The sequence below is a fragment of the Rhamphochromis sp. 'chilingali' genome (assembly GCF_963969265.1).
Source record: "Rhamphochromis sp. 'chilingali' genome assembly, chromosome: 2".
Classification (NCBI taxonomy): Eukaryota; Metazoa; Chordata; class Actinopteri; order Cichliformes; family Cichlidae; genus Rhamphochromis; species Rhamphochromis sp. 'chilingali'.
The window spans coordinates 44,179,090-44,199,703 of record NC_137930.1 but is presented as its reverse complement, the minus strand read 5'-3'; the positions used below and the strand labels follow the sequence as shown (position 1 = coordinate 44,199,703).

Here is a 20,614-nt window from a genome sequence, read left to right as displayed (position 1 = left end):
ATTAGTGCCACAAATAATTAAACCACAGAAAACCAATAATAAAGATGAGAGTGATATCAGAAACCTTATGAACATAAGGAAACACAAAATTGACTGATTTATCACTTTTTGAGAGGTAGATATCCTCTGTTTCTCTGATATAGAGTCCCTTTTGTTCCTATGGGACCACAACGTCAAACATGGAGCACATGGTGACTATAGCCACCAACATTTTTTGGTATGATTTCTTAGGTGTTGGAGAACTAAATCAATGGAAGAGGGGCAGACACGGAGTGAGACAGAGACTTCAGTTGCAAGGCCATTGGAGGATCCCTCCTGTCACAATCATCCATGCCAATGCACAATCTTTACGCAATAAAACTGACTGTCTTCAGTCAAATGTCAGTTTTTTAACAAAGCACAAGAATGTCAGCCTTATTACCCTGATGGAGGGACTTAAAATAAGGGCTTAATCAATGGTTTTAAGTCCACTTGGTGTGTGGTCAGAGGAGATACTTGTGTTTTTCTTGTATTGACTGAGCCTTATTCTAAAATGTTTGCTATGACTTGAATGAAATAACAGACTGTCACAGAATAAGTGTGAGGACCTGTCAATCCCAAAGGAGGAAATGGACATATTTTCAAATATCAAACCTTGGATGTGTAAAGCTTTGAAAAAATATTATAAATCAGAGGACTGTTGCATTTAACAGTCGGTGATGGTTGTGTTCAGGGCAGAGAGTTTTCTGGAATTTTTTCTATTTCTCTTCTCAGTGTCTCTTGAGCTTCCGGGGGTTCTTCACATTTTAAAAGGACTGCATTACTGATGTATAATGCATTCTTGTGAAAACTTCACTTTTGTGTACCACTCAGGAAAAATTACCCCCCCTTCAATTTGCCAGTAGATCGGTTTGAACCTTAACCAGCAATGAGTTCATGAATTTCTTTACAAATAAAATTTTAACTATTTGAGAAAAAATGATTTATAACCATCTGACAGACATATCATTATGTACAGCTACTTTGAGTACTGCTATTACATAGACCCTTTCTAACTGATTTGATTTACTCAGTTAACTTCAATAATTACTTCCTCCAAATCTCAACATGTTTATTAGATGTCATTCCTACAAGACTGCTCAAAGAAGTCCTACCATGAATTAATGGTAGGATTGATCATATTAATTTACAAATATGATGAGTCTGTTCTCATTACTGGGCCACAGGCCTTTAAAGTGTCATGCTTAAACCATTACTGCCATGGTGCTGGGTCTGGAGGCCCAGTCTATGTGTTTTGATTATTGGAATTCTGGGATTTAGTGGTTTTTCATGGTTTCGTTTTTTATTTCTTGCTCATTTAGTCATCCTTTTCTAGTTGTTAGGTTTTGTTTCTGTGTCTGTAAGATGTTTGAGATCTAAGAGAGGTGATCAGGGAATCGCAGGCTTCTAAGGGCTCACAGGTTTGGGAATCACAGAGAGAACTGGCTGATGCAAGGAACTGGCAATGATTAAATCTTTGTTCAAGCCTTGAGTAGCCAGCCGAATAGACGATGAACAGCGGGTGAGTCAGGACAGCTGATTACTGACAGGTGAGCTGCTGACAGGGAGACAGAGAGACAGAGAGACCCAAAACGAAGTACAATGTGCACAAACACCAACACAGAGAAGCAGGGAAGTGAGACTCAGGGATCATGACACAGAAAAACGTATTCACACTAAATGTAGGTGCTGTGGACCAAACTGTTCCAGAAACTGCCTCTTAGTGTTGAACTGACAGTAATAAAACTGTTATAGAGCTTTACTTACCGTTACCCTGTGGTGGACTGCTGAGCTGAGATGCATACACAAGGCTTTGTTTGTGTTTCAATATCACAGTTATTTAAATTTACCTAACATCATTATTTATCGAGTGCCTGTAGCGCATCAGGAGGTCATCTACTAGTTGGAATGTTGGTGGTTCTATCCCTGGCTGCTCCAGTCTGCATGCCAAGTATTCTTGATAGAAAGCATCTCAGTGGAGAGAGAAAATAAGGCATAGTGTTTGTATGAATGTGTTTGAATGGGTGAATGAAACAAGTTTTGCGTAGGAAAACTACATAGGAAACAGTCTATTTACTATTTAATTAATGTTGTTCCACAAGCAACACTTAAACTGTCCAAACACTTTGCTGTGAACACATAGCTTTGCAAAATAAAGTTTCTGCAAAGCCGGGAGACATTTTCTGGCAAAAACAAAGAAGCTCAAAGATACTGTTGCTTTTAAAAAAATTTCAGTTGCAGTTCGTTCAGATTTAGCGAGCAGAACTACTCACTTAGATTTAGGTTAGCTTAATAACATTTTTGGCTAACACAGAAACCTGAAAAACAGCACACATTATTGACCTTTTAGTGCATGTAGTAGGAGGGTTTTTCAGTACCATCTAATATTTTTCTGTTTCCCTTATCAGAAAGAAATATAGTCATTTGCTTCAGTATCAGATTTTTCAGAAGACAAATCTTCTATTCCACATCTTATTGCAGTTCTCATACCTCCTTCTCCATCTTTTGAGCTTTACTTCTATCCTACTTCTTGCACCAATAACCCATAGAGCTCACTTTGAATTTCCTTTCATGTACACATGCAGGAGAAACCTGGATGTTAACTTTGGGATGTATCGGAAAGATACCCTAGATATGTCGAACTTACATCATACTACAGGACCAAGCCAAAATACAAAACAGTTGAAGTAAGGAAACTGCAGAATGGATGTGTGGAGAAGGTGACTTGAGTGTGATGATGGAAAATCAAATGCTCAACTTACTTTTATAACTTCCACTTCACTTATTCCTGCCTTTTCTTATTTGTATCCCTTAAATTTCACATAACGTGAAAATATTTGATTGTGATATGTTTAAATTGGAATAAAGTGTCATTTGAATTGTTAATTTTAAATTTGAGTGTTGAAAGCAGCTTGTATTTTAATTGTAAGAGAGTGTGGCTGGAGTGTTCACACACATCTTCAACCTTTCCCTCTCTCTGTCTGTAGTCCCAGCCTGCTTCAAAATGGCCACCATCGTCCCTGTACCCAAATCCTCCACCATCTCCTCATTGAACGACTGGCGACCTGTAGCCCTGACCCCCATCGTAAGCAAATGCTTCGAGAAGCTGGTCAGGGACTTCATCTGCTCTGCACTACCCGACTCACTGGACCCTCTACAGTTTGCATACCGCCACAACAGGTCCACTGATGATGCCATAGCCCTGACACTACACACTGCCCTGTCACACCTGGAGAAGAGAGACACGTATGTGAGAATGCTGTTTGTAGATTACAGCTCAGCATTCAATACCATCGTTCCCTCGAAGCTGGACAGGAAACTGCAGGATCTAGGACTGAGCAGCTCCCTCTGCAGCTGGATCCTTAGCTTCCTGTCTGACAGACGCCAGGTGGTCAGACTGGGCAGCATCACCTCATCCCCCATCACACTGAACACTGGTGCTCCACAGGGGTGTGTACTGAGCCCTCTCCTGTACTCACTCTACACCTACGACTGCACAGCCACTAACAGCTCCAACATCATTGTGAAGTTTGCGGACGACACTACAGTGGTGGGTCTTATCACCAACGGTGATGAGACGGCTTACAGGGAGGAGGTCAGCGCCCTGACCCACTGGTGTCAAGACAACCATCTCACCCTCAACGTCGCAAAGACAAAGGAGTTGATAGTGGACTTCCGGAGGTGCAGAGAAGTACACACCCCCATCACCATCAACGGTGCTGCTGTGGAGAGAGTGAGCAGCTTCCGGTTCCTTGGTGTACATCTGGCTGAGGATCTTACGTGGTCAGTACACACAAACAAAACAGTGAAGAAGGCGCAGCAGCGCCTCTTCTTTCTCAGGAGACTGAAAAGATTCGGCATGAGCCCCCGCATCCTCAGGACCTTCTATCACTGTGCCATTGAGAGCATCCTCACTGGATGCATCACCACCTGGTATGGCAACAGCACCGCCTACAACTGCAAAGCTCTCCAGAGAGTAGTGCGGTGCTCTGAACGGATAATTGCAGGTGAGCTTCCCTCCCTCCAAGACATCTACAGGAAGCGCTGCCTGAGGAAAGCGGGGAGGATCATCAAGGACTCCAGTCACCCCAGCCATAAACTGTTCAGACTGCTTCCATCAGGAAGGAGGTTCTGCAGCATCCGGTCCCGTACCAGCAGACTGAGAGACAGCTTCTTCCACCAGGCCATCAGACTGCTGAACACGTCATAGACACCTCAGCTTCACTACTGGAACTTCAACATTATGCACTCCACACTGTATATAAATGCCACTTGTTTTGCACATATTCAACTCTGTATATTTTATATATTTTATTATTATTATTATTATTATTATTATTATTATTATTATTTTTTTACTATTTAATTTGTAAAAATGTGTATACACACACACACACACACACACACACACACACACACGTAGGAAAATATTTAGTATACACATCCAGAAATGCATACACTATTATATATTGTACATATATTTATTAGTTTCAGGTTGGCCATTCTTGTATTTTGCTCGTTTGTGTTGTTGTGTTTGCACATCTCTGTTGCTTGTGGGGCTCGCACACAAGAATTTCACTCGCATGTGCTGTGCCAGTGTGCCTGCACATGTGATGTGACAATAAAAGTGATTTGATTTGATTTGAAGTTTAAACACAATTTGATTTTTGATTTTCTTTTTTTTCAAGACTGACTTTGATTTTGACTTTTCTTATTTTTTCAAGCATTACGTCTTTGATCATGTTTATGCAGTGCCCTGGGTTATTTTCTACGCATGCGCGTAGCAGAATCAGCCTGTCAATTCGAAAGCAAGCGAGGGAAAACTGCTGTGGTAGGTTTTTCACGTTTATTGACAGCGTGTATTATGCTCTTTCATTATAATGACTACTTCAGATTCGTTTTCGGATTTTCTTTTATTAACTTTAATTAGTTTGCAGATAGTTTGTTCGATGGGCGTTTGACGTCGTTGTACTTATGAAAAAGCGTGTGTTGCGAATCACCTTGTTGTTGAATTGTGCTATACAAATAAACTTGCCTTGCCTTACATCATACACAGCACATGCCCAGATGTTTTAATAACAAGCAGACTGCATTCTGGAGTTCGACCGACATCTAAATTAGTAGTATTATTTACGTAAAGAAAAGCAAGTTTATTTAGATCCTCTTTGTCTTCCGCGTGTCCACAACTTCTCAAAGTTTAAGCCATAAACGTGCAGCATTATGTGTCTAATATTATCCGAAATTCCCAGTACGAGGTATATATTTATAAAAAATATATGTATAGTATCTTCTGTTTCATTGCGTTGTTGTCCAGATCAGCAAAATTTAAATTGAAGCATTTCTGAGTGGAGTTTGGTTTGGGGTTATTTGAAAAACAGAACTTATTTCTCGCTTTTCCTTGTTTTCTACCTTAATCCATCAGGTTGCAGGGTCAATAAGAAGTCTTTAATTTTCCTTAAATAAGTGCTAAATGGGTTATGAGTTCGTGTTAAACTGGTTATGGGTTCACGTTAAACTGGATGCTAGCAAAGCTGCTAGTCTTTGTGGTAGTGTTTGCTAGCTAACGACCTCGTTAACAACTTAATTCCCTGTGACATTAGTTGAACGGAAGATAATATTACAGTACAACAGCCCGTTGTCAATACCCAAGTAGGCAAGTTTGTACTTGGTAAGTTCACTTGGAAGTCCAGACTTCCGAGGACTCTACACAAACTTTACAACTGGAAGCGGGGAGTACTTGATGACGTCACAGCTCTGCTCAGCTCACAGTGTGTTTTTACTGCCACCCCCTTAATTTTATTGTGATCAATACTTACAGAAATTCCTCTGATACGCCTAATCACTAGATTTCTTTAAAAACAGTTTATTTAGGAAAGTGTTTTTAATCACTTTGGCAAAATGCTTGGCTATAAAACAGCCATCCATGTGAAATTATTGGGAAAGAGTTCAGTAAAGACTCATTATTTACATTGGTGTGATCTTAGAAGATGGTAATGAACTTTATGCCACTATACTGAAATAAATATTGAATAATCAATATTCATTTTCAAGTAACATACGTATTTGTGTAACATACATGTAATTATAATCTTATACACCTCCACCTATTCTTAGTCTTATTCATAACCATTATTTTATTATTATAATTTGCCTTCTAACATCCATAGAATTATATGCTCTTTTATATCATCTATGATCTGCTTCATAGTGTCTAACAAACTTCATACAGTTAAGCATTAAGAGTCCCTACAGGACTGAAGGATAAACTTCATCTCTCTCAATAACACATTTGACCTGTATACATAGCTCACACTATGTATTGAACAGAAAAGAAACAGATCAAATGTTACAATTACTTTATATCTTATACTATTATTCCTAGACTCTCAAAACTTACATTAAACAGTAGGTATTAACAATAAAGTTGACTAAATATTAAAAAGATGTAATTTGGTCTTTTCCAAAGAATAAATTTGCAAATATACTGACAGTTCTCCACGGAGACATAAAAATTAAATAAAATACTCAGTTATGAATCTTAACTTTAAGCTCAGGCAAACAGATTTCGCTCAGGGAAAAATGAAACACTGACATAAACCAAACATTGATTATTAGCCATAATTTAAGTGAATTATATATTTTTGCAAATGTCGTGCTCCTCTCATCATGCATATTGAAAAATAGCCTATGCGTACTGGCATTCTTGAAGTAAAGGTGCAAAAATTGCATTTGTTTCTTGTAGAGAGGAAAGCTATGCTCCTTTGCTCCTTGTTTGTCATGAAAACGTGACAGAATTTGAATGTTTGGGAGGAAGAGAAGAGTAAACATATGTACACAATTCGAATGTGGTGTGTTTAAAAAAAAAACCCAAAAAGAAAATATGACACTTTTTAAACCTTTTGGAGCAACTCTCACTGGTAAAGACACAACAGACTTTAAACTGTTATATTTTACTGTAGCTACTACTGTAGCTTTATGATATTTAGTTAAGAAATACTAAAATAATTTAGATGGTTAAATTATGACTAAAACCAAATGACACTTTAGTCAAAAGACTATCATTAAAACTAAATTAACATTAGCTGTCAAAATTAATACTACTAACTTGTACAAGAACTGATGACTCAGTGGAAACAAAGAAGCTCTAACTAAGAAGCTCTCTTTAGAGGTTACCTTTTCTGCTGCTCCTGGCAGCAGCGATGACTGTTAAATTAAAAACCAAGAATATACTGTCTGCTTATTCTGTCTCTTTAGCAGTAAGTGGTTCTTCATTGTTGGCTAGCTGCATTGAAAGGGGAGAATCTACCTGTTAACCACAATATTTGGGTTTGTTTATATTGTATATATTTGTTTATAGACATTTTAAATGAGGACTGTGGACAAGAGCTGTTTGAGCGAGTTGTGCGCTAGTGGTTCACAGGACCCACAAGCTGAAGTTCAACACTGTCCCCCTTTTTTGGGGGGTTAATTTTTGGGGTTTGTTTCTGTCTTTTTCACTGAGTTGATTGTTCTGTCACAAGTTAGTTAAGATAAACTAAGTATATTAGCAGCAAACAACCAACCGAGTGATGTCACATTCAATACTGGCACAAACTGGTGCTACAGATGCTCTAAAAATGTTACATTTAACCCTTTTTTAAATCCTAGCTTCATGGACAGTGTTAAATTGATGAGAGTATTTTTAGAGTAGGGGTTCATAGTGTAAATTAGCCTTAATACATGTAGTGTTTCATGGACACTTTAAGATGCACTTGATTTACTGTGTTTTGAGTGGTTGTTACTGTTGTATTGACTTATGACATATGACTGTTCAGTTGGAAGACATTTCTCTTCTCCAGGATACGGACTGTTTCTGTTATTAGCATTTTATTAACTAATGCACTATTGCTTACAAAACATTCCACCAGGTGTGTGGCAGGCAGCATCTTCCTAACTTCAGCCATCTATCGGATTTGACTCCCTTTGGCAGAAGTTTCACATTGGGGAAAATTTGAAGTTGATTACTTTTACAGAAGCATGGGTTGGCTATTAACAGACAATGCTTACATTGTAAGTGCCTTATGATGCACATTTATTGTATTGGTTATTTACTTTTGAGATGGGTAATTATTCTCTGATTTTATTTCTGATTTGAACAACTGTTGATGGAATTACAAATGTAAACACAGCCTATAAGAAATTCTATACTTATTTAATTACAATTGAGTACTTACCTTGTATTTTGTTAATTTTACATTGTCCCTACATTTTAAGAAAAAGAACTGATGACTTATGAGAGAGTGGTCCAAACTGTTTAAAATTACATGGACTATAAAACTCTGAGTCACTGACCTAGGCCTTTAGGTTAGATATGGAATTTTCATTAACATCTACAGCATTATAATGTCTTGTTTTCAGCAGAATAATATTTTTCATAAAGCACAGGGCAAGCTTCAGAATAATAACATGCTTGCTTTTCTTCATTGCAGCCACCAGAGAGTAAAGTGAATAGTGACTAGGCAGTTTAGTAGTTAGTGGTAGTCCCTAATAATAAAACATTCTCAAAGAAGAAACTTTGATAATTTGATAATGTATTTACAAAAGCAGGAGTGCGCCTATATGAACTTGCACATATATGTGACTGTCCCTTTCCCCTCTTTACCACAATGAATCTAAATTTTGTAGCAAACAATGAATAACTGTTCCCATTTTACCTGGTCTTATCACTAAATATTTGTGAAAGAGCAAAAGAGCTCACTCATCCTTTTTTACCCACCTGATGGGAGGAAAAGTCAAGTTCCCCAAGGCTTTTTAAGTGGTGACCACTCGCTGTGCCATAATTTGCATGGTGTGTGTGTCTTGTGACCTGCTGCTGGACATGCTTATGAGACAGTGAGGACATTTTACTTTCATGTGGCTGCAGCTTGATGAAAGTGAAGAAATTAACAATTTTAAGTATTAAAACCAACAAAACTAAAAATTATGTGTATATAAAATTTTTGGGACTTTGTCAAGTGTATGTATAGTTCAGGGCATTTTGGCTTTGGCTTCCTCTGTATAATTAGCTTGTCTCCCCCACAGACATAAGGAGCAGGCCCAAAAAGATATCAGAAAAGTCAAATGAAGATAACATTAATGGAATCATTGTTATCTTTCTAAAAAGACAACATAGTGTGACTGTGTGTCTGTGTTTTTCTTTAATTAAAAAAGAGGAAAGGAAAACTGCTTCTACTGCTGTATTGTCTATATGCTCCCAGCACATAGCTTTCCAACATTATTTTGCTTTAATATACAGTATCACTGTATATGTTTAATATGAAATGAATTAAAAGGGCTTCTCTATATTGTAAATCATATTGTTGAGATTTTTAGATACCCTGGTATAGCCACCTAAGCGTAGGTTGGTCTGCTGCTTTTGAACCTGCTAGCCTCCATCCAGAAATACTTCTGTCTATTGACCTTGATGTCCTTGACCTGTCTCATGCCAGGTTATTTACCAGCTCAATAACCTGTGCATGCAGTGAGTGTGTCTGTTTCAAAATGGTTTGGATGAGCCACACTGCTGTTTAAATAGTGATTTGAAGCTACATAAATTAAAGCTGAGGCTTGGCACTTTTAATATAGTATTCATTTCTATACACAGATGCTCAAATTTGTTTTTTATAAAGCACATTTAAACGCAACTCACTGACCGAAGTGCTATACAAAAGACAGAATGGATAAAAATAAATGAGCGAAATGATAAGAAAGAAATCAAATGCATTGTAGTAGGTGCTAAACTGATAAAGGCAAATCAGACAGACTCAAATGCCAATGAATAAAAATATGTTTTAAGTCTTAAAATACTGAACGGAGCTGCTAGATGGTTCACTTTAATCATCAGATTGCTGTTTGTTCTTGAATAGATCATTTTAGTTCAATTGCAGCTTTTTTGAGACAGATATCACTTTATACCAAAATTGGGCTAAAAGGGACTTAAAAAGCTTCATAAAGCTCGGAGAACTAAAGAATCTAAAAATTATTTTACTTTTTTGTGACGAATGGCCATTTGATTCATTGTTAATTTAAAAATAATAACTAGAGCAAGTCAGCAATTCAGTGTCTGGTATCAGGTTATACAATGTGTAGTGAAAAATGATTGTTACTGTTATTTTTTATTTAATTTAGATTTTGGTTGTGGAAAAGAATCTTTATGTGAGTTGGCAGGAGTGGATGCGTCCAGTCTTTCCCTGCATGTCCACAGAGAGCCCATGACTCACTACTGGAGTGTAGTTTTAAGTGATTTTTATAAACTGTGTTCTTTCATTGCGATTGTTGTCAACACACTTCATGTGCTCAGCACTCAAAAACGGCTCCTAACTTGATAAAAGCCCCTATAGGATACAGTGTTTGGCTCAGTCATACTTCAGTAAATCACAATGGCTTATGGGGGGGGCCAGTCAGTACCTATATTATACTGTGTGAATACTGAGCATCCTCCCACCCCAGCAGTCATGTCTCCAATGCACTTCTGCCACACTCTGTTTATGGTTCAGCGGTGAGCTGGTATTAGGTGGTTCATGTTTGGGGTTTTCAGTGATGCTCTGAGCAATAGGAAGCTTGTTGTCTAGATGGGATGGCAATTCCTACATTTGGCAGGGATCAGCTGTTGTCCCGGTGCAGCTGACTGTTGGCAGCCGGCTGGTGGCCTCTGTGTTGCTTCTTTGTCGGTGAATCCTCCTCCTGTCAGAGCAGACTGAGGATGACTAACAAGAGTAGCTGTATGCAGCTGTCATTATGAACTCATCACAAAGCTGCAGGCCTGTTTCATTTGTAGGAAATAAAAACAACCAACTATTTAAATGCATTTAGTTTATGTAGAAAAGTAAAGGCAGTAATCCCTTTTAGGAACATCTCCTCTTGACTTTTATTGTTCTTTTTAGAGGTGATGCTGCATTTGTTGATAGGCTTTATTTTGTTTTAAAATATTATTTTCAATCCAGTTTGGGTTCACTTAGTTTCCAGAGTAATTTTACTCATTTGTTTAGTGTTATGGTTTGAAAAATGGTTGGCTTTGTGGACATTATTTGTTTTTAAGTCTGTTGTATGAAGGTTATTTGTCAGGCTAAGATTTAGGAAAATCAGATTTTTTTTCTAGTTGAAAGTGCTAAATAAGTAACTCAAATAACATCAACCCCCTCATAAATTTTACCATTCAAAAGTAGCTGAAAATCTGCCAGCACAGCTGCCACTCCTTGTCTCGCGAGACTGGACGGGTCCTGGCTTAAAGTTTGCTCAGCTTTGTGGCAAAGGATAAAATAACTGCCAATGGGAGTATATGATGCCTGACGTTGCTGGTAAATGGGTGTGAAACGGAACAAGTAAATGCATTTATGAACTCAACCCATTTTGACTTCTAAAATCCGCTATTTGCATACCAGAGTTTGCTTGTAAACCTTGCGTACACCATAAAGAAGAGCGCGCAGTTTACTCTTTGATATTTTTACATGATTTGTAGTGGTGTGCAGCATTAACCAGTTAAATAAAAATTATGGACTATTTTTTGGTGTTTGAACTAGAGGTGGGAATCACCATACATCCCACGATACGATATTATCACAATACTTAACGCACAATACGATATTATTGCAATTTTTTAAAATATTTTGTGATATATATTCATTTTCTCTAATATCAAAGTCTCACACTCAGTCTTTCTCTCATTTCAGTCAGTTTTATTGTTGACAAACTGAACGGTTTGTATTACAGTCTAGTCCAACTTAACTGAATGCAACCATCTGGTATAGCTATTCTGAACTATGCAATTTATGAAAACTATGCAGCCCATTCAGCAACTGAAGAATTTGAAAGTAAATTAAAACAAAATATAATTTTACATTAAATAAAAAAGTTTTAAACTTAATTAAAATAAAACATGTCTTAAATTAAAATAAGTAAACTGTCATGTTTATTGCTGCCAAAAAACAAGTTAAACACATTTGGACAGTGTCAGGATTCTTGCTCAGAAAAAGGATCAACATGCTCTGAAGTCAGAGCATGTTCCAGTCCACAAAAACTTTTTTGTAACAAAATATCGATTTCTGCTGTCCCTGTATCGATACATGATTAGCAAACAAAATATCATGATACTACACAGTATCGATTTTTTCCCCCACCCCTAGTTTGAACTGAGTTGCCAGATGAGTAGCCCTGCCACAGGCCAGGCTGATGAACCTACAGGTGTAGGTGAGCCTGTGAACACAGAGCAGCTCTGAACTCATGAGTAAATCACTCATCCTACACTAATTCAGGCCTCAAGCTCCACCCCTTGGGTTTAAATCAGAGAGTTTTATTTGATGGTGTTTTTTTACCCTTGTTGAGTTTCCACCTGACTGAGCAGTTGAGCACACGCTCTGCTGAACAGCTCGTCTGCCTCGCAGGCTGTTCCTGCTTTGCTGTCTTCTCTTGGTTAGGGTACCACCAAGGGACTCGCCAGTCAAATGTGCTTGAGATAAAACTAACCAGCTCTGACATGAAGCAGCATGTTACCTGCTATGAACAGGGCCAATACTTTTCCTGGGTTTTTCTCTGAAATGCCTAAAAGATTTGAATCCTTCTGCTGTACTGTTGACATGGATCTGGTGGTACCTGTCACAGGTATGTTCAGGTAATGAGTTGTCTGTGGTAGAGGAAGGTTCAACCAGACTTTAAACAAACTGATCACACAGTGGATCAGTGTCTGTCAGCTGCTGCGGGTTCTATATTCTTGGGCGGATGACACATTCAGGTCTGAAGCTGCTGACATTCACTTTTGTCAACTGGATTGGTGGCAGACTGGAATTATACTAAACTTGTCCTTTTTTATTTTATTTAATTTTTTCTATCTCAGCCTCTCAGGTCTCACCTTGATGTCATGCCTGTCCATGTGCTGTTGGAGGGTACGGGGCCTCAGATACCAGCACATCTGACCAGGATTCCCATCTCTCTCATCACCACCAGCACAGATGTCACAGACAAAATAGTCAAGGTCTGTTACAGCAAGCCTAAAAACAAAATATATAAAGTGCCCATGAACGTGTGTGTGTGTGTGTGTATGTACACAAATAAGATCTGTGTGTCCCAAGCAATAATGGCTTTGTACTGCTCTAGCAGAATGAACATTGTGTGATGATGGTAAATGGCCTGGTTCTTATATAGCACTTTTCTACTCTACCTGAGCATCTCTCATTGTCACAAGCACTTTTTTTCTACATCACATTGCATTCTGTCTAACATTCATACTCCGATGAATGCATCCGGTTAGTATCTTGCCTAAGGCATGCAGACTGGAGCAGGGATTGAACCGCCAGCCTTCCAAGTAGCTGCTTTAACTCCATAAATACAACCACCCAGACTCACCCAGTATAAAAACCTGCAATCTTAAAGATTACATAAAGGAGTTGACATCGTTTGTGCGCAAAGCATGTATAGTCCTAACTCTGGAAAGTGTATTAATGTAACTAATAGACTTGACCTGGAAGTTGCATCTGAATTTATTCATATGTGCATATATCAGTGTTTTATATCTATTTAAATTTTTATGATTGTGGCTCATGAAAATCAAAAATCAAGTATCTCAGATTATTAGAATATTTCCTTATATAAACCAGAAATGGATTACAATATAGAAATGTCAAATTTCTACAAAGGAGTATCAGGGCCACTTTAAGAAAAGAATATTATTGATCATTTTGAGAATAAATTCAGTTTAGTTGTTAAAGTTGAGTTGTAAAGTTGTAATTCTATTTCAAGAAAAAATGCTATATTAAAAAAAGTCGAAATGCATAGATTACTGTTGTTGTTGTTTCAAGCCAAACTGCCAGGGGCGCTATAGCCTCTACAAAATGCCTTGTGTGTAGAGAGTTAGTGAAACAAATTGATCAGTCGTCTTGTGATACAACATAAATATTCTTTATTGCACAAGGTGTAACCATTGATAGCCTTGCATCTGTCCACTGCCAGCCATTTCATTTTGGACAAATTCTCTCTTCTAATTTTGCGTGTGTGTGTTCCCCCCCCAATCTGACCAGGCGCAGCTTTTTAAACCATCTTTTCAACGTCCATATATTGATCACTACAATATGTTTGTGTGCTAAAAGAGAAATCATTTCCTTTCTTGTTACTAAAACTGCTTCTGAAGTAAGATTAACTCAGAGAATGTAACCGTGGCGGCTTATGTTGGAAGAACAGCTGTAATCTCTACATTTTCTCTTTTTTCTCAATAGCATTTCAACTTTAATCTCAAAATGATCAATGACACTTCCCCGCTGTTTTTCTTTCCCTTTTTCTTTCTCCCTTTTCTTTTCCCCAGTGAAATCTGTCCCGTGTTTAGCAAGTGAAAATAAAATAAAAAAAATCAATAAAAGCAAAGGTGAATCAAATAGACCATTACGGCAAGGCTGGGATGGTCCATTTGGTAAAGTAAATATATTGGGCATCTTTCTTTGCCTTTAGACAATAATTCTGATGGCAAAAGAGCCAAACGCGACAGGCGAAAAAAAAGAAAAAAAAAACAAACATCAATGACAATGTTTTTGTTTTTTTTGTTCTTTTTTAAATTGTGACCCTAAAGCTGTCTGTATGTTCATCTATATACTTGCTACTTGGTTGGGACTCCTTTTCCACAAATATCTACCTCAGTGTGGTGTGCCATTACCTTGTGGCACAGCTGAGATGTTACTAAAGGCCACGTTGCTTTGATAACGGCCTTTAGCTCTTCTTTATTTTGAAGTTGACATTTACTCATCTTCCTCTTGACAGTACTCCATAGAGGCCCTGTGGGGTTTAGGTCATGCAAGCTGGCTGACCAGTCAGGGTAACAACATGGTAGATATGGTAGAAGTTTTGGCACTGTGGGCAGGCACCAAGTCTTGCTGGAAAATGAAGTTGGCATTTCTATAAAGCTCAAATCATCACAGACTGTGGAATTTTGACACTGAATTTCAAACACCTTGGACTCTAAGATGAGAAAATAGACTGTTGCTCAGTGGTTCAAAGGCTTTTCAGATAAAAGTAAATTGTACCTCTTCAATCTTCACCCAGACTCCAGGACCTTGATTTAGAAACAAAATCTACAAAGATACTTGATATTAGGAATGCAACAGTGGTAGCTCCTTTCCTGAAGAAGCCCCTTTCTGTACGTGGTGGTTCATGATGCACTGACACCAGCCTCGGTCCACTACTTATGAAGCTTCCTAGTTTCTTGAATTGACTTTTCTTGACAACCCTGTCAAGACTGAAATCATCTCTGTTGCCTTTTGACCTTTTCCTAGCACACACTTCTCTTCCAGGCATGTTTCAATCAAAATGCTTTGATATAGCACTCTGCCAACAGTCAACTATAATGAGAAATAATTTGGAATTATTAGAATTAAAGAAAATAAGACCTGAAATGTATATAGATAAGGTGACAAGTTCAGAGTGCATTTTTCTCACTTTCTAGCTTCCAGTCCCCATCTTTTCATGATTTAGAGCACAGCAGTGATATAAGCACAATCACCTTTTGTCCTCTGGCCCATTTCTCAAGGTCTTATTAACATTGCTTGGTTTTCAGATTTGGCTTTGATATATTGACAGGAAATTTTGCAGAACGTCAGTCACAGCAAAATGCTTTTGAGTTCATTTTCACATCAGGATTTTTTTTTTCAATTTACAGGGGAAAGTGGTTCACAAGGGGCCGCTAGTGCCATTGAACAATGACAGTTTTATCCTGAAGATGGTCATCCAAGGTAATGTTTAAACAAGTATTAGCTGTCCGTCAATAAATTCAAATATGTGTGTGTTTTGTCATGCCTTTACTTACGGTTCCCATTACCTTCCATGTGTTTATGATAATGTGGTGGTTGGTTATCATGTCAAAATTTAGTTTCGTTTAGAGAGACTTTTGCACTCGACATTGTGTATATAAGTGTTTGCGTTTTATTTTATTTTTTTCATTTTATAATTTGTTTTTAAGTAAGACACTGTTTAATTACATCTGACTAAACAGATTTCTTGTGTTGTCCAGCAGTCGATTCAGAATACGAAGAAATTTAGTTTATTATCGCACACACCAAAGAGAACTAGTATACCCTCTTTAGGCATCTATTACAATAGTTTCCCAGTGTTAGTTATAACTAGTAATTCAAGTAGCCTAATAGTGTAGCTCTAGCTATAGTTGCTGTACATAATATAAACTATCAACTGAATTTTACCATGAGACCCATGTTCTTCATCTTTCACTGGGCCTGAGTTCAGTGTTCTCATTTGGAAAAGAGTGGATTTGCTCACTTAGGGTTTTGAAGTTTCTGCCTCAGGCGGAGGAGTCCACATACATTATCTCAGCTTCCTATTCATGTGTAGAGGAAGAGTGGAACAGAAGATTGAAAAATGGTTTGATGCAACTATATGAATTTGGTAAAGAGCAGAAAGCAAAGCTGTGAATTTACAGGTTGATCAGTGTTACTACTGTCACCTTTGCCCACAAGCTGTGGGCATTGACCAAAAGAAAAACAATGCAGATGGAAGCAGTAGAAATAAGTTTCTTTCAAAGTGTGTCTGGACTAACCTAAGCGTTGGGGTGAGAAGCTTGCCCATTTGTAAGCGGCTCAGAGTAGAGCTACTGCTCCTCCACATCACAAGTTGAGGTGGCTTGATCATGAGATTAGGACACCTCCAGAATGCCTCATAAATGTGGTGTTTCAGGCATAGCCAAGGACTATTGGCTTTTGTACTTAGACTGCAGCCCCTGCAACTCGACCCCTTGAATTTACCTTTGCCCTTATCCTTTCCAGTTTTAACACATTCGTATGATGTTTTCCAGAAGAAGATTCCATGCTGAACAGCTCATCTCAGAACTCATCTGTCAATGTTGTTTTGTTTGGATCACTGGCCAAGAACTTCAGTCAGTCTGCCAACCAAGGGGTAGGTCTCTGAATTAGGGCTGTGCAATATGACCAAAATCTCATATCCCGACATAAGAATTCTATCGTCCCGATAACGATATAAATCACAAAAATGTAACATTTTCTGTAAATTCTGTGAATCTCGGGCAGCTCGACTTGCGTGAAGTGTTTCCAGCTGCGCGTCATGTAGCTGGAGTCGAGTGTTTTAACAGATGCATGAAACGATACATTTTTAGACATAAGTTGTAACAGCCGCCGTTTTCTTTGTGAGTATTTATTACACGGCGTGCTGCGGGGAAAAGCCTGTTCTAACGTTTGAGTCTAAGGTTTATTTTTTACCACCTGCCGGCTCTTTTTTACTTCTCATCCGTAAATAATCTGCTCTTTCACGTGATTCAGTTTATTTTGAAAAGTCTCAACAGGATCTTGAGCTTTATTATGAAAGGTTTATGTGGAACACAAACAAGCGGAAACGCGATGTTGTTACCGTCATTGTTGCTAACAACAACACATAAAAACAGGCGCTTGTCTGTCAGTAGTGTGGTTATATAAAATATAAGAGAAAGAGAGAACTTTAAGAAATTAATATAGCCACTACAGTGATCATCAAAACGATGAGAAAATATTGCCGTAAACATTTTATTTTGCGACACCACGAAACAAACGATAGCGTAAAATGAAACGATAGATGTTTTTTTTATCGTCATCCGATATATATCGAACAGCCCTACTCTGAATCTTCAAAACTAAGTCATTTTAGACTTTTGTCTTCACAAAGCATCAAGGCTGAATGAGATGGAGTAATAAATGTTGCATTTTAAAGTTTGTATTATTTACTAGGGGTGGGAGAAAAAATCGATACTGTGTAGTATCGTGATATTTTGTTTGCTAATCATGTATCGATACAGGGACAGCAGAAATCGATATTTTGTTACAAAAAAAGTTTTTGTGGACTGGAACATGCTCTGACTTCAGAGCATGTTGATCCTTTTTCTGAGCAAGAATCCTGACACTGTCCAAATGTGTTTAACTTGTTTTTTGGCAGCAATAAACATGACAGTTTACTTATTTTAATTTAAGACATGTTTTATTTTAATTAAGTTTAAAACTTTTTTATTTAATGTAAAATTATATTTTGTTTTAATTTACTTTCAAATTCTTCAGTTGCTGAATGGGCTGCATACCGTATTATCACGACCATAAGACGCACTGTACTAAAAGGCGCAGTCTCAGTTATGTGTGCCATTACTGTATTTAACACACACATAAGGCGCACTGGACCATAGGGCGCATACAAGTACCGTATGCGTATTTAAAAATAAAGCGGGAGCAAACCTGAGTTCGGTACCTTACTCACATTTTTATTACCAGTAATCGTCATCATCAACAACAGACAAGCATACAAGTGTGCGTATTTAAAAATAAAGCAGGAGCAAAACAAAGTTTGGTACTCACATTTTTATCATCAATCAAACCCATCAAAGTCCTCATCCTCTGTGTCTGAATTGAACAGCTGCGCTAAATCTCCATCAAACATGCCAGGTTCACTGTCTTCACTGTCAGAGTCACTTTCCGTGCCGTGCGGCTCCTCGGAAACGATGCCGGCTTTTGCGAAAGCTCGAACAACAGTGCCAGCAGACATGTTAGCCCAAGCATCTACAATCCATTGGCAAATTGTGGCGTAACTCGCCCGGCGCTGCCTTCCACTCTTGGTGAAACTGTGGTCTCCATCGGTCATCCATCGCTCCCAGGCCGCTCGCAGCCTTACTTTGAACGGGCGGTTCACACCGATGTCCAGCGGTTGGAATTCCTTTGTCAGGCCTCCCGGAATGACAGCAAGCTCACAGTTCCTTTGTTTCACTAGTTTTTTCACATCGGCTGTGAGATGGGCACGCATAGAGTCACAGATTAAGAGCGATGGTGATGCGTGGAAAAAACCACCTGGTCTCCTTACATACACCTCCCTCAGCCACTCTTTCATCATTTCCTCATCCATCCAGCCCTTTTCATTTGCCTTAATGATGATTCCTGCTGGAAACTTCTCTTTAGGCAAAGTCTTTCTCTTAAAAATCAGCATAGGCGGCAGTTTCTGTCCATTAGCATGGCAGCCAAGCACAACAGTAAAAGAAGACTTTTCGTGCCCCGTTGTGCGTATCGCTAGCGTGCTGGTCCCCTTCTTCTCCACAGTGTGACTCACCGGGATGTCAAAAGTGAGCGGGACCTCGTCCATGTTTGTGATGTGGCTGGGCTGGATGTTTTTGTCGCCGATGTGTTTGCTGCAGTAGGAGCAGAAGATGGCCAGCTTTTCCTTATAATCCGCTGGAAGTTGCTGCGCTACCGTAGTCCTGGTCCGGATGGAAAAATGGCACCGTTTCATAAAAAGTGAAAGTGAAACTGCTTTTAGCCGAATGGTGACCGTCGAAACGCTTCTCCCGCTCGTTCTTTGCTCGATGATCCACCGCTCGAGTCTTTCCTCCAACTCGGGCCACCTCGCCTTATGTCCGCGGAAACTCAGCTGCGTTTTCTTGACCTGCCGGAGCTTGTTTTCTAGCTTCCTCCATTTGCGAACCATCGATTCGTTAATCTTAAATTCTCTCGCCGCTGCTCGATTTCCATGTTCCTCCGCGTAGCTGATGGCCTTCAGTTTAAACTGTGCTTCATAAGCCTGTCTCTTTGCCATTTTCAGGGTTGCGCCCACACTTCACCCTTTAGCGTTCTCATGGTGTTCTCTACTACGTCCTCCTTACAACACACAGGGCGCACTGCGCTATAGGGCGCGCCGTACTTTTTGAAGAAAATCTAAGACTTTTAAGTGCGCCTTATGGTCGTGAAAATACGGTAGTTTTCATAAATTGCATAGTTCAGAATAGCTATACCAGATGGTTGCATTCAGTTAAGTTGGACTAGACTGTAATACAAACCGTTCAAGTTTGTCAACAATAAAACTGACTGAAATGAGAGAAAGACTGAGTGTGAGACTTTGATATTAGATAAAATGAATCTTGATAAAGTTTACCTTTATGTACAGAATCTGAATATCGCAAAATATTTAAAAAAATTGCAATAATATCGTATCGTGCGTTAAGTATTGTGATAATATCGTATCGTGGGATGTATGGTGATTCCCACCTCTATTATTTACATTGAAAAACTAAGGAGTGGTTTTGTTAGAAACATCTAAAAAAGCCAGCACAGTTCTGGAAAAACATTCTTTGTACAGATGAAATCAAGATCAACCTCTACTAGAATGATGGCAAGAAAAAAGTTTGGAAAAGGTGTAGAACAGCTCACGATCCAAAGCATACCACATCATAAACACAGCGAAGGCAGTGCGATGGTTTGGGCATGTATGGCTGCCATCGACACTAGTGTTTATTAACCCTTTCATGCATAGCGGTCACTACAGTGGACAGCTATTCAAAGACTGTTTTTATTGTACTTGTGTCAGTGTTGATGGTATACTTGTACATAAACCACTACATTGGACACTGATGTGTCACTCAATACCCTGCCATCCACTGGTCGTTTAATGTTACTATAGATATATGACATGTTTCATTGTAATTATTGTTATTTAATCCATAATTATTCATCTTTTCATGGCTAAAGATGAGGTTATCATAAATCATGCATGAAAGAGTTGATGATGTGACACAGGAGCTGAATGAATTCTGAGGTGTCTGTCTGACATACTGTCTGCTCAAATTGAGCTAAAT

General features: G+C 38.6%; 1 protein-coding gene across 5 annotated transcripts in view; it reads left to right on the top strand.

The window, feature by feature from the left end:
* Nucleotides 1–4,792: 4,792 nt before the first annotated feature.
* Nucleotides 4,793–20,614, top strand: part of pot1 (protection of telomeres 1 homolog) — a gene marked incomplete at its 5' end in the record, with an annotated part of 56,325 nt that continues 40,503 nt past the window's right edge. For 3 of the 5 annotated variants that reach the window (XM_080875801.1, XM_080875800.1, XM_080875802.1), the window contains 4 exons: nucleotides 4,808–4,849; nucleotides 12,866–13,003; nucleotides 15,671–15,743; nucleotides 16,817–16,917. In XM_080875801.1, the coding sequence (XP_080731927.1) occupies nucleotides 12,890–13,003; nucleotides 15,671–15,743; nucleotides 16,817–16,917 (288 nt within the window). Of the gene's footprint in view, nucleotides 4,850–12,865; nucleotides 13,004–15,670; nucleotides 15,744–16,816; nucleotides 16,918–20,614 lie in introns of all 5 variants that reach the window. The other 2 variants (XM_080875798.1, XM_080875799.1) reach the window with 2 other exon arrangements.